We start from the raw sequence: 14,616 nt of genomic DNA, 5'->3' as shown, positions 1-14,616 counted from the left end.
TTTTTTGAAAGGCAATGGCTGTGGAATAATAGAGCCGGAATATAAAAAATATAATAGATAGAAAATTACAAATAAAAAAAAAATATCATGAAAAGAACACGTTCCAAATCTTCAAAGTCTGCTTCAGTTGCACCGGCCGTTCCTGCATGCCCCTCTCCCAACCCAAAAAAAAACAAAATTCTAGAACAATCAATCATAGAACAACCGATCAATGGACATAATTGACTTTATTGATCTCCATACGGAGTTTAAAGCAATCTCTTTTCACCATAAGTTAGAATTCGCTATCCCAACGGTGTCACATAGTTGACTTCACGACTATCTATAAAGAGATAAATCGAGAAATTGTAGTTGGATTATTACGAAAAAACTAAAACATTACCTTAACTTTATCAAAATTCAATTTTTATCCACTTCAATAAATTTATCCTCTCATAATTAACTTAATTATGTCTAAATAAGTCTCTCCATATCATACAAATGCATAGATTTTGATTAAAATATATCAAATTCCACTAAGTATACAAATGGTACATGATCGTACATGTCCTACGGAAGGACTCAGAAAAATTATATCGAGAGAGATGAAAATTAAAAAATAAAAAGTTGAGAGGAGCAAGTGTGGCATTGCCACCCTTTCCTATACCTTTACATCCAGTGGCAGTTCGAGGGGTATCTTTAAAATTACATGTCCAAGTAGAACCGTCAATTTGGATTATGTCCGTTGGATTGTCCTATCTCATCAAATAATTTAAATGAATTGAGTTAAAATTTTATCGATCCATTTTAAAATGGGTTCAAGTGGATCAACCCGCGTGGGTCGACACACGATCTGTGTGGATCGGCACGCGACCCGCATGAGTCGGTCCGCGGATTGAGAAAATTTATTTTTTAAAAAAAAATTAAAATTAAAAGAGAAAATTTAATGAATTAGTGGGCTCTGCTTGTCTAAATCACAATCTAAATTTAAAAATTTCAACTTAATCCGTTTAAACTACAATCCAAATTGAAAATTTTTAAAATTTTTTATATTCTTTTATTTTTTGATATACCCGTGAGTTAGCTCATCTAATCCACAACCCGTTTTAAGTTGGATTAGATTAAAAAAAATTTAACCTGTCAAATTAATGAGCCGATCCACCTCGTCATATGATGAATTTTTAATGGATTAATCCGTCCTATCATAAATGGATCCGTTTAATATCTCCTCTGAGTTCTAATGTTATTGGTGTTCATAATTTTTTATATTTTGATATTATTTATATTCAATTAAAAAACATTCACGATCAACATCACTTAAACCCTTAACCTCTAAACATGATTTAAGGACCAAGGGCTGAAACTCACCTTCATGGAAACCCTAGGTTTCTTTAAACACATGAAAGCTAATTTACTCAATGGTATCATAAACCAAATAATTCATTTAACATGTATTAAGCCATCTTTAGGTTTAAAAATCATTCCTTAGGTTCCATAACCTATCTTGGCCGAATGTTCCATTTAGGGTTTCCCTTTGGTTGGTTTTGAATCTAACCACAAGAACTCTAGATCCTGTAAAATACGTTACCAAGCATATAGAACATGGATTAGGTTTTAAAAATCATCATCTATACTTAATCATGCATTGGCCGAAACATTCAAAAAGGTTCTTCATGGCTTTTGCAACACAAAACATAACACATGAGAAAATATTCATGAAACCATAACATAACAAATATGTTGCAGGTGAGGGGAACTTACAATAGTTTCTTAGATAATTCCTTTACCCTTACTTTAGACCTTCTCTTAGCCTCTTAACCCTTGCCTAAGTTCTTCACTTTTGGAAGCTTGATGAAGAGTGGAGACTCCCCAAAGCTCTCGGCCACACAAGAAAGGAAGGAGAGCACTCCAACCTTCGGCCAAGAAAGCAAAGGAATGGAAGGTTGGGACTTCCCTAACCTCTCGGCCAAACCACCCAAAGGAAGGGAGAAGAGGGCTTATGGCTCTCGGCCAAAAAATGGAGAAGGGAGAGGGGGAGAGCTCACGGCAAGGAGAGGAGAGAAATGAGAGAAATGAGACTTTAGGTGGAGTGGAGAGGCTTATATAGAGTTTAGCAAGGGAAGAGTTTCAACACAACTTGACTACTCCCCCTTTAACTCTCATTAACTCCATAGTAAAAGAGAACAATTGTCTCTTTTCTTGTTAAACACCTCTTCATGAATCCTTAGGTTTAACTAGCATTTCCCTCTTCCTTTTCATAGCAATTGCTTGCTAGAACTAGTGGCTAACTCATGTTCACTTAGGCTTGCCACTTTGCATGAGGTCCAAGGTTCAATCCTTGGCACCTCCATTTTTTTTTGTTTCTTCTCTTTTTTTTTCTTTTGGCAAAGCCCACGCATGAGAGCCCATTTTCATTCCCTTAAGCCCATATAGGCACCTCCATTTTTTTTTCTTTCTTCTTTTTTTTTTTCTTTTGGTAAAGCCCACACATGAGAGCCCATTTTCATTCCCTTAAGCCCATATAAGGGTTAAGACTATTACGAGAACCTTGAACCCATATAATCCATTAGGATACATCCCACTAATGGTCTATTTAGGGTAGAAGCTCATTTTGTATTAAATGTCCATTTAGTATTTCTTTTCTATTCTAAATTATTTTTCATAATCTTAGCCATCATTTATCAATATTTAAGGAAAATGTTGAAGCCTTTTGTGGGGTGTTACAACCCGGCTATACGGTCACTTAGTCTCTCGGCCACTAGGTCTTGGCCACTCCATCTCATCCCGTCTCGGCTACTTGATCTCTTAGTCGTCTCGGTCACTTAGTCTCTCGGCCACTAGGTCTCGACCACTCCATCTCATCCCGTCTTGGCTACTCGATCTCTCAGTCATCTCGGCCACTCAACCATACGGTCTCTCAGTCGTCTCGACCACCCGGTCATACGGTCACTCAGTCTCTCAGCCACTAGGTCTCGACCACTTCATCTCATCCCGTCTCAGCTACTCGATCACTTGGTCATTCAGCCTCTCGGTCATACAACCTCTCAATCATCTCAGCCACCAGGCCATACGATCACTCAGTCTCTCAGCCACTAGGTCTCGACCACTCCATATCATCCCGACCTCGACTGTCTCGGTCTTTCGGCCCTTCGGCCACTCAACCAATCCACCTCTTAATCACTCGACCACTCAACTACTCAACAACTTGGCAGCCCAGTTCTTGGATGACTCAGTTCCTTCACCAATCATCCCCTCTGAATCCCTCAATTAGGCGGCCCCTCGGCCCGCTCAGTCTCTCCATGCATCATCTCAATCACCGCCCCCGCCTTACATAGAAACTGCCAAAATCTCCCCCAGTGTGCAAGGTCTGCTAAGGGGTCAGGACGATTATGAGATTGCCAGGCCTGGTTCCCTGAATCCCCTCGTGCCTACGCATATAACCAAAATGTAAAAATAATCAGTAATGGCAAGCCATAGGAGGTTATGACATGTGGGATCCCCGTATCAGCAACTTGCAGAATTGATCTCCTCAGCCTCGACAAAAGTCTTCCCTCAGGTCGATGTGGAGATTCCTTTCTCGTAAGTATATAAACCCTCCCACAGATATAAAAACTCTCTCAGAGCAAGTTTAGCAACTTCACATACTTTCACTTCTACATCTTCTTCTACCAGTATTAACTTAAGCGTCAAAGTGACCTGTTTGAAATCTCCAACACCCATCTAACCCTCCTGTTCAGTCTCTTTTCAAATCTCTTCATCGACGAGGGCAGCTGTGCATGAGCTGAAATTTTATTGACTGATGGCTTGATTGTCCACGACATCCAACCGGAACACAAGGCATTAAGGGTCTAGACACTTCAATTATTAAAAAAAGAAAAAAAATCATGATGATGGAAGTGTCCTAAATCATCTTCTCATCTTTCAAACAAGAACAATATTCTCTTTAATGATTAGGTTGTGATTGGATTAAGAAAGCACATACAAGTGGCTCCAATGGTTGTTCAAAGACAATGAAATAAGCTGATGGAAACCTGCTAACAACCGAATTGTTGTTCATAATCAAAATATTGGCCACAAAAATGGCACAATATTTTTAGCACAAAATTATGTATTAAAAAAACTGACTAAATCAATTGGATGAATCGTATCCTTCTCTTTCAGCTAACGTGGACGTCGTTCCTAACACAACAAGTTTGGCTAGCCACATAACTACTCGTCGAGACGAGCTCAAATAGGTATGAGGCCTAATTTGGACCATTTGCTATCTCATCCTTCTGCTGCGAGGGTAAACAAATTATGCAAATACAATCCTCAAAGCTACGATGCGGATCCTATGGAATTTCTCAAACATCTAACGATCAAATTCTAACTATAATGAATTATCAAATGAATTTCTTTCAATGAACGATTGACCTAAAAACATTAGACGGTTGGATCGCCCATTGTAGCACTTTCAGATTTATCTTGATTGTCAATAGAAAATTTTCATAAAACCGAACTGATCACTTTAGGATTAGTCAATTTCTCGATTTACCTTGATAACTGATTGAAAATTTCTGTAAAACTAAATCGATTATCTTCAGAATTAATCAGTTTCAAAAAACTAGATACCTGATGTCAATAAAGAAAATAAAAAATTATACAAATGCAAATACTCTTCTCATCTGCTCCATGCCCTTCGGTGTGTGCAAATGAACCCTAAACCCTAAACAGTCCCGACTACAAGTTTGATGGATCATAATACAGAATCCATCCCTTTCCCTCCCCGAAAAATGAAAACTTATGAGGTGCCACTTCAAGAAACAGACCTAGCACAACCCTATCATTCATCGACACGACAAATTTGATTTCGCTGTCCTCATAATGGTTAAAGAGTATTAATCACCCCCTAAAAATAAAATGCTCTATGGACCCAGGACAGGAATTATGTGGTCGAATAGAATATGGTATGGACCTCCACTTACTTCGAACTCCTAAATTGAGCATCCAAATTGTCTATTCTTCTTAATCAATCTACCCTTCCAGCTCAGTAGCTGCTGCCTGCATAACCACTCATTGGTTGACTAACTCAAAAGCTTGACTTGTCCTGAAATCGAAGGAAGATCGGTGGAGGGCTTTTGAGGACTGCTGCCAGGAACAATACAAATTTTCTTCTTTGTTAACGTGTGATGATGGCAGGATGCAATTGCTAAAGAGAATAATAAGATAGATATGCAAAAGTGGCCATAAACGATGAAGCAGTCTAGGTCATCGGAACCTACCACCGACAGCCAACTGAAGAAGGGATATATAAAGCGGGATAACGATGGAGCACCTAATTCTCTTTCATTAGAGGAACAGGGGCTGCCTTTACCAGGTATTTCACAGGTTTTTTCTTACCAAGGTTGAATCTTTCTTCTGATATTGGAAATATCAACAAAATCTAAACCGTTTCGATGGCTAAAAAACAGATTTTGCACACCCAAACCAAGAAGTTGGACATTGTTTTTTCCCCCCGATTAACCCAATGCGTGAATATTACTAGATTGGATGAACTAAAACAAGGCAAACGCAAATTGAGAGAGTGGGATTCCGAATGGAACAAATTTGATCATCTTGCTTCCCTTTTATTCATTGAGGCAGTAACAATGGAATGTATAAAATACAAATCGCCTCGCAAGAACGGGGTTGGGGGAGCAAAAGTAAGGGAAGCGAAGAGAGGAAATCACTAAATCCACATTAAAACCGAAAAGAATAACAAACGTGAAATTTTGATAGAGGGGAGCAGAAGATGGGTAATGGTCGACGATTCTGATTTTTGTTTGTATGAAAATTGATGGGGAGCGGGAGCAGTAGAAGTAGACGAGGCAGAGGATTTACCGGAGAGCAGCGGCCGTGAATGTAAGGTCAGGCGACGTCGGGACCGTAGAGATCGTAAGGCGCCCAGAGGTGATCGAGCGGGCACGGCCTATTGGAATCGAGCCGCACCCACGGCTTGCCGCTGCCGCTCCAGTGGAGGAGGCTCACCGGCCCCGCGTGCAGGTCCCTGCAGCTGCCTTTGATGTTGTCGCCGCCGAGCCCGTGCTGGTTCCACCGGTGCTCGATGGGCGCCACGTGCCCGGCGAACACGAGAAGGAAAGGCGGCAACGAGCCCAGCTCGTAGATCCGCCCCGGGCCGCCGGGTGCCTCACCGCCCTTTTGTATTTCCATCCACTGCTCGATCTGCCGCGTGTACCCAGAGCGTCGCCACTGGACGAGGTCGAGCACCATCACCCCGGTATTGAAATAGCATGGCCGGCGATCGGCGAACGCCGCTGCGAGTCGCTGGTCGGACCAGAAGCGCGGGGTGAAGTACTTGGTGAAGTTGGCGTGACAGTACTCCGGAGCTCCGACGGCGCGCGACCCCAACCCCGTCCGCCATAGTTTGGCGATGTCGTCGACGACCACGAGGTCCGAGTCCAGGTAGATCACTCGGCTCACGCACCGTTCGAGGATGTCAGCGAGGTAGTTGCGTGCGTAGTTGAGGGGCTGCTCCAGGGCCTGACGCACCGACGTCGAGACCAGCCCCCGGACGCGATCCGGGTCGAAGAAGTACGCCTTGAATCGGAGCCCGGGAAAGGCGGATCGCACAACGGTCTCCAACCCAGGCTGCGAAACCATGAAATGGAAGAAGATGCTTTCGGGGCACCGGGCGTAGGTGAGCACCGAGTTGACCGCTGCGATGGAACCGCGCAGGTACTCCTTATCTAGGGTAATGGCGATGTGCACGAGCGACGGGTCGCAAACCGAGGTTCCATTGGCCGAAGGGACCTCGCAATCGACGGCATTGCGGAAACTCGGCGCGCGCCGGAATCCAGAGACGTCCTCGAAATCGGATAGGGCGGCGACACGGTGGTACCTGCCGCCGGGGATCCGGAGGAAGTGCGAAGACCGGATGGCCTCGGCAGGAGGTAAGGATTGGAAGGAAGGGGACAGGACGACCATGAGCATGGCGGCGGAGCAGAGGCCGGATAGGCGGAGGAGCCAGAGCATGGTCCCGGCACCCAAACTGCAGGCCGCGGCCGCAGGCCTTGCGGCGCCTGCAACTCCGGGTCTTGAAATGCAACAGATCAGCGAGCAGGGCGACTGATCGCCGGATCGCCGCCAGCGAAGAGGCGGAGGAGGAGAGCCGGCCCCGCAACCAATGGGATGAGCAAGGACCACGGCCTCAGCGCCGGAGGAACCAATTGGATCCTCGTCGCTTCCCTTGAGCCCGAAGCAATCGCCGGAGACGTGGGGAAGCAGCGAGGAACCCTAACGAGAGAGAGAAGAATCCATGGACGAGGAGGCGACGAAGGAAGCGATGCGGTAAGCCCACTCGCGGTGAGCTCCTCCGCTCCTCCCTCTCTTTCTCTCTCTCTCTCTTTTTCGCTCTTCTGCTCGCCGCAGCCTCTCTTCCTAATTTCTATTCTAAAGCAGTTCCAGCGAGAGAGAGAGAGAGAGAGAGTGGAGGACATTTAATTGAATGAACCAAACCGGCGGAGAGGAGCCGAAAATAATATTTTATTCTAAAATTTCCTTTTAATGCATTCTTTTTATTTGATTGCTTTTTAAAACTATTTTAAACCGCCAAAATTAGAAAGCATTCTTAAATAATATTAAAATAATTTTTTTACCAAGTTAAAATAATTTTTAATTGAATATTTCTTATTAATATTAACATAATTTTATATTAGTATTATAATAATTTTGATTAGTATTATAATAATTTTGATGATCAACATTGAATTACTTTTAACTCAAATTATTATAATAATTAAAAAAATATTTTAGAAAATTAAGATAGGATATTATTTTCATATGTTTTAAGATAAGATATCCTTTTAATAAGGAAAATAAAAAAATATTTTTAATTATCATGGATAGAATTTTAATTGAATCTTAGTGCGTCTAACTAAACCAAAGTTGTGAGATGAGTTGAAAATTTTTAAATTCAGTCTAATTCAAAATAGATTACAAGTTAGATAGACCTTTCAAAAAAAATTCTATAATTCATTAAAATTGATAATTTCATAAATAAATTTTAATTTAAAGGCCTCTTTCCCTTTTAAATTTTTTATTTTTCCTTCTTAATCCACAAGCCAATCCGATTCCATTTTGTCTCATTTCGCTTAGATCCACAATTCACACAGACTAATCCATTTAGATCAATTTTTAAATGAATTAATAAAATTTCAACTCAATATATTTAAATTATTTAGTAGGTTGAGTCAATCTAACGAGTTTAATATCAAATTGACGGCTCTAACTAGAACTAAATTATTCTAGTTATTGTTGATTGTTTCGTTGAATAAAATCAATTTCAACCAATGAGAGGCGTAGTTAACGGTCAATGCAACTTGAATTAGTCTTATATGTTGTTGGTGGTTGAGTCAGGATCCGATTCGAATTAGTTTGATCCATGAGGGGTCTCTCTTCTTAGATTACTTGGGCTATCCTTTATTATCAATTTCCTTGGGACCTTATGAGAATAATTAAACTTAATGGCAATGAGTGTACGTTTGCTCTTATTTATTGGCTTTAGGATGTTAAACATAGCATTAATTAAAACAAAACTCATTTGACTAGAAAGAGATTCATTAGTTATTACCTATTATTATATGTTAGTTGACATGTTGCTCTAGTAGTCAGTATATCTACTACTAATACTTAATCGTTATATAATTAACAAAACATCTATTTTAATTGAACTTTAACTTTGATACGTTGTCATTGTTTTGTATTAAAATAAAGCTTCTTGTCACAACAAATTCCTGTCACAAATTTGTCATAACAAATTTGGACCGTTCGATTTTAAAATTAAGATTAAATCCAGGCCGTAGATTGAATGGGTGATTGTGATAGCTTGGATTTAATCTTCTATTTTAAAATCTAACGGTCCAGATTTGTTATGACAAATTTGTGACAGAAATTTGTTGTGATAAGAATCTCAACTGTTTATATTATGCAACGTTAACCAATACATGTAACTAGTAACTAAAATTAGATTACATCGTAATAGAATGATGTTGGCTATATAAATTCTTTTATGATAAAAATTAAGAAAGCGTTTAATTTTTGTTAAATCTTATTTTATTTTTATTATTAAAAAGACATCTCACTTTACTAGTAATTTATGTATAATTACTCAATTATTCTTCAGTACTATTTTAATTATTATTTTTCATCTATATCTTTTTTTCTAAATACTGAATTAGTTGAACACGTTATAGCAGTTATAATTTCGTAGTTGCTACATCATAAATATTAGATGAGTAGATTAAATCCACATTGTAATAGTTACGATTTTATAGCTACTACAATGTGAATAACATGGATGAATCTGCATTGTAATAGCTATGAAATCATATCTACTACAACGTGAATATTTTTTAATAGATTAAGTATGCATGGCAGCAATTACTAAATCATAACCGCTACAATATGTATAACAGTTACGATTTACGAAATCATAATTGTACAATGCACCCAATCAGCTCAGGATTTAACTAGGAGATATAGACAGGAGATAATAACGAGAATAATATTAACACGTAAAAAAATAATTCTTTGATGATTTGAAAAAATAGAAGCTTTTTATAAAACTTTTACCTCCTAAATTCTTTTACATATCCTCTATTAAATTAATATTATGAAGTAAATAAAAGTTTTTGAGTATTGGGAGACAACAATTGATGTTGGCATTTGGGAAAGGGCAATCAAAGCATGAGGCGATCTTAAAACTTGAGTTATATATTTTGTCCCTCCCAAGGGAGGGATTGCTTTCAAGTACGGCAATTCCTCCGAAACTATCAACACTCGAGTTTCATTATCAGCTTAAAGCAGGGCACTTAAAGGGCAGGGCCCTCCTGCCTCACAAGGCACATGCACGCAGCAATACAAGTGCAAAGTCAAAGGAAGAAACAAGCTGCAAGATTGAATAATTGGATGCCAGTGCAGATTCTTTTTTTATTTAATTGGCACCCAATATTCTGTTGTTCGATTGATTAAATCAATCAAATCAATTAATTCTAACAATAATTAATTTAGTCATATAAAAATTTTTTATCGACCATTAACATAAATCAAAAAGTGAACATGACAATCCAATCTAACAGTCAACATTCTCGAATTTACTATTCATTTGACACTTGAATTTGGAATTTCATATGTCTGATCTATCGTTAACAAACTTAACCATCTCACCATTTCCGGAAGCGAAGCGCCAGTGCAGATTCACATAGAGAAAAGTGGATTGTGTTGATGACTTCATTTTTCCAATTAAATGAATCCATGGCAATTGTTTTAGCTGTAAAGATCAACAGAGGAATCACATGGATTTTTGAAAATGGGCCAACAATCATCGATTGACTTCTTCTTGCATCCACAATTCTTTTTCTCAGGATAAAATGAGCAAAAAGCAATACCATTGCACAAGTTAATAGATAGTAGCATTTTAACTGTATTTCATGCAAGCGTTTGTCCATGATAACAAGAGAACACACTTTCAGCGGTACACTTATTATACAACCATCCTAATTCGAGAAGGGTAAGAAGACCATGGACTCGATTGACTTCAGGATCGTATTCAAACAAACCCTCAGGTTTCGAACACCATGCTTTCTGCTTCTTTCTTGATTGACTGGAAAAGCACAGAGGAAAGGTATCGCTCCCCAAAACTCGGGAAAACAACCTAAATCAGCAAAAATTCATTGGCATGAATGGATCTGTAAGCATGCACTGTTTGAGCTAATGAGAAAGACGTGCCACTGATGGCATGGCGCATGGTTTCGTGGATAGGAAACCAAAGATGAAGCTGAGATTCTCCTTTAGTTGTAAGCAGATACAAAAAATTTGTATTCTTTACTCGGATACAAATCATTGTGCATCTTGCAATTATAAAACTAAATTGTGGAACAAAACAAAGCATAAGGAAAAGCAGGAACTCACAACAATCAATTTCCCCTGATTCTCCGGTCGCTGTGCGAGCTTAATAGCAGCTGCCGCTGCAGCCCCAGATGAAATTCCAACCTGCAAAGAATTTGCTAAGATATGTTTGTATTGACATGGTTGAGTGCTAAAAATTAGGCTATAGTGGTCTTGCTAGTAGAAACAATCACCAGTAGCCCTTCTTTCAAAGCCAGAAGTTTAGCCGTCTCAATAGATTCATCACTTGAAACCTAAACAGTGAGCATGTGAAATAAGAATTTTAGGTACATAGCAATGAACTATTTCAAGATGGAATGCAATTTGCTCTTAATAAGAGAGGCCAACTTGGATAACTTCATCGATGAGATCCACATTAAGAACACCGGGAATGAAGCCAGCTCCTATTCCTTGAATTTTATGGGGACCTGGGCCATAAATCAACTTAGATCAGATTCAATAAGACTTTCATTTTTTTTTAGATGGAAAGTGACATTGTTATTATGACCTGAAATCATGTATTATTCCACAAACACTGGGAGGTCATCCCTTGAGTCAACAAGAAATTACAAAAGGAATGATGTCTTGCCAAAATGAACCAAATATATGCTGGAAAACAATAATGTATAAGATGAAGCATAATTGGTTTCAGATAATATAGACTGAACAGAAGAGCAGAGTCTGAGTGAAAGAATAGTTCTTAAATTACTCATCAGCCAGCAGAGCCCCACAGAGCTCCTTAAATCATCGAAAACAAGAGTTCCACAAAAAACATCATTTGATAATATGGGAACAATTCTTGTTAACCACTGTACCTCAAACATTGTTCCTTGTGGATTAGCCACTTAAGTCTTGTTTTTTATTTTGCATGACTGGCTATATTTCATAACTTTTAGATGGACACAAGGATTTGCCTCTGCTAACTGCTTACCATCCCACAAGGACCCAGTTCATTCCCTCAGAAAAAGAAAAATTATAGATGTAACATAAATCAGCTTGAACAATCAGATGAATGAACACAATTAGGGTAGGAAAAGGAACAGAGTAAGTCATTGAAAGAAACAGGCATTGATATTTCCTCCCTATGAGCTTAACATTAATGTTTGCATTTAGAAAATAAGCACACAAGCTAGTTATTCAGTCGAATGGAAACATCAGATGACAAATACAGTGGAAAGAACAGCCTACCAGGTTTCCCTCCAGAAAGGACTGCACTTTCAACTGGCTCTACACCATATAACTGAGAGAATGGGGAAAGATGCCAGTATCAAAAAGAGTGATTGGACTTTTGTTAATATTAAAAGTATTCAGAAATGGTACTTCATGGTTGTCATACGATAATCTCAATAGTGAAGGCTGTCACTCTGCTCATGGTAACATAACTAACCTTAACATTAGGGTTTTTCTCCTTTAGATAGCTGCCAGCTCCTGTAATGGTACCCCCAGTCCCAATACCAGACACAAGAGCATCTATTTTTCCACCTGTTCCATTCCATATTTCGGGTCCAGTTGTTTCGTAATGAATCTGAAACCACAGAAATGTCAAATTTATGACTCAATTAAGCTGTATCTAAATAAATCCATGTACTTGACTGAGGTTTACCTTTGGGTTTGCTGGATTTTCAAACTGTTGAAGAATGTATGAATTTGGGGTTTTTGCAGCCAACTCTTCTGCCTTACTGACAGCTCCTTTCATGCCCAAACTAGGATCCGTTAGGACTAATTCAGCACCAAAAGCTTTAAGAATGGTTCTTCTTTCAAGGCTCATGGATGCAGGCATTGTAAGAACAAGCTTGTAACCCTTGGCAGCAGCCATGAAAGCTAGGCCGATCCCAGTGTTTCCACTAGTAGGTTCAATCAGGATGCTCTAGCAATAATAATCATGGAAAACAAACAGCAATGTCAATGAAGGTTAATGTCTATTTTTTTGTTCTATTTCTTGAATGTTTCAAATCCTCTCAATTACTGAATGTTGTTTTCTCAGAAAAAAAAATGCCTATATGGTCTGTACATCTGAGGTCAATAAAAAATGTAGCCCAAATCTTTCATTTCAGTAGATGGCATATCTTACAGCTTCATGTATAGCTTGCATAGCCTATGGAAAGACTAATGATCAAGGATAAAACATGGCTTTCAAACTTAATGAAAATTTCAAAGATCATTCATTGGAGGAGGAATAGTTAGGGTTTTGTGTCCTTGTTCCCACATGAAAATGGGCAATCTTTTAGATAACTGATAACGACTGCCATAACTGATAGACAAATCCAAATTGTTCCTTTCCAATCCTATCCTATATTTGTATTTTTTTGAAAGCCAAAAAAAAAAAAAACTATTAAAGGGCAAACGTTTCTGCATTCGATAACCTTTTAGATACTGATGAAAATTGCCACAATTGATAGACAAATCCAAATTATACCCACCCAATTCTAATTCATGCTTTGTTTTTGGAACCAATAAACATAGGTGTGAAACAGCTTACCTTCCCAGATTCGATAAGCCCTTTCTCCTCTGCATCAGAAATCATGCTATACCCAATCCTGTATTAAAGATTCACCCATCATAGAAAACCACATCACGACAAAGAACAACATGAAACTATTGGATTAAGAACCTAAAAAAAAACAAAACACTGATTCATCAAGACCTGTCCTTTACACTGGAGCAAGGCTCCATGCTCTCCAGCTTAGCAGCGATCCTAGCGACGCAGCCAGTGGCAACATCGTTGAGGTACACCAGTGGAGTCTTGCCAATGATCTGCGAATCCAGAAACGGATCAACATAACAAACAAATCCAAGGGATGTAACATAAGACCTAAAATCTTACCTCAGTGACATCCTTTGCAATCGAATCACCTTCCGCCATCCTTCAGATACTTACCTATAACAAAAGCATACATCGCAAACACATGAAAGCCTAATAATCCGGGGAAAAAACCACATGTTTTTAGCGCTCCGGCAATGATTTTAAGACCAAAACATACGCAAAGGAGCAGCAGCGAAATCGATTCTAACAAAATAACTAGAACAAGTAATGGTTAAACATCAGAAGAGAAAGCAAATTACTCTAAGAACGCAATCAGCGGACTCTGGGAACCACGAAACGGAAGGGAGGGGATAAAAATCGATGGGAAGGAATGGCGAGGCGAGCGTCGTATTTGTAGCGACCCCTTTCGATGAATGCGATGTCTGCGTCGTGACGTGTGTTAATCCCTCGAATATATCGGCAGGGCCGCTACGGTGTGGACTTTTACGGGGATTAACGTCGATGATTTTGTCGTCAACGAATGGCCAGGTCAAGGTGAGGTGCATCGGGACGCTTTTCCGTTCCCAAGTCAACTATATTGATATATCTGCAAGAAAATTCTCCAGGCTGTTCCCAGTGTAGTTTCTACGAATTGTCTGGGTTTTTAAAGGAAGTATTATCAAGAACGTTAACGGTGTGTGGCTAAGGACGAAGATAAGAAGAACAAAAAGTCAAGTATCAGATAAAGTTTGAGCCACTGAAGACGTGTTTTGGAGCATAGAATACATACAAGCAATGCCATTGTGGAAAGAACTCTATGGCGATATACATGATGAGATTGTAGTTATACTTCATTGAATTTGTCTTATAGCTCTTCCTTTTACTTTACAAATCGCAGACACGACTGAAAAAATATACATAATATGATGATATATGTTCATCCCTCGTCACAACACAAGTGATCCACTCAT

The 14,616-nt window shown here is 39.2% G+C and overlaps 2 protein-coding genes across 2 annotated transcripts; both read right to left on the bottom strand.

Annotated features, from left to right (window-relative positions):
- Positions 1 to 5,555: 5,555 nt before the first annotated feature.
- On the bottom strand, positions 5,556 to 7,250 carry LOC141848567 (putative galacturonosyltransferase-like 7). The gene has a single exon (XM_074736612.1). It carries the CDS (start codon positions 6,988 to 6,990, stop codon positions 5,866 to 5,868), a length of 1,125 nt encoding a protein of 374 aa, XP_074592713.1. The 5' UTR covers positions 6,991 to 7,250; the 3' UTR covers positions 5,556 to 5,865.
- Positions 7,251 to 10,411: 3,161 nt separating this feature from the next.
- Positions 10,412 to 14,078, bottom strand: LOC141848566 (cysteine synthase-like). Its single transcript, XM_074736611.1, has 11 exons — positions 13,966 to 14,078; positions 13,727 to 13,780; positions 13,547 to 13,656; positions 13,382 to 13,439; positions 12,506 to 12,769; positions 12,290 to 12,427; positions 12,091 to 12,142; positions 11,251 to 11,330; positions 11,097 to 11,156; positions 10,927 to 11,007; positions 10,412 to 10,669 (listed from the first exon to the last, which is right to left on the bottom strand). The coding sequence occupies exons 2-11, from the start codon at positions 13,763 to 13,765 to the stop codon at positions 10,577 to 10,579; spliced, it is 975 nt and encodes a 324-aa protein (XP_074592712.1). The 5' UTR covers positions 13,766 to 13,780; positions 13,966 to 14,078; the 3' UTR covers positions 10,412 to 10,576.
- Between the last annotated feature and the right edge of the window lie 538 nt (positions 14,079 to 14,616).

This window comes from Curcuma longa, chromosome 17, assembly GCF_044706935.1.
Source record: "Curcuma longa cultivar G26 ecotype Majalengka, Jawa Barat chromosome 17, ITB_CL_G26_1.1, whole genome shotgun sequence".
Lineage (NCBI taxonomy): Eukaryota > Viridiplantae > Streptophyta > Magnoliopsida > Zingiberales > Zingiberaceae > Curcuma > Curcuma longa.
The sequence above is the reverse complement of the archived record's forward strand: the minus strand, read 5'-3'. Positions and strand labels throughout refer to the sequence as shown.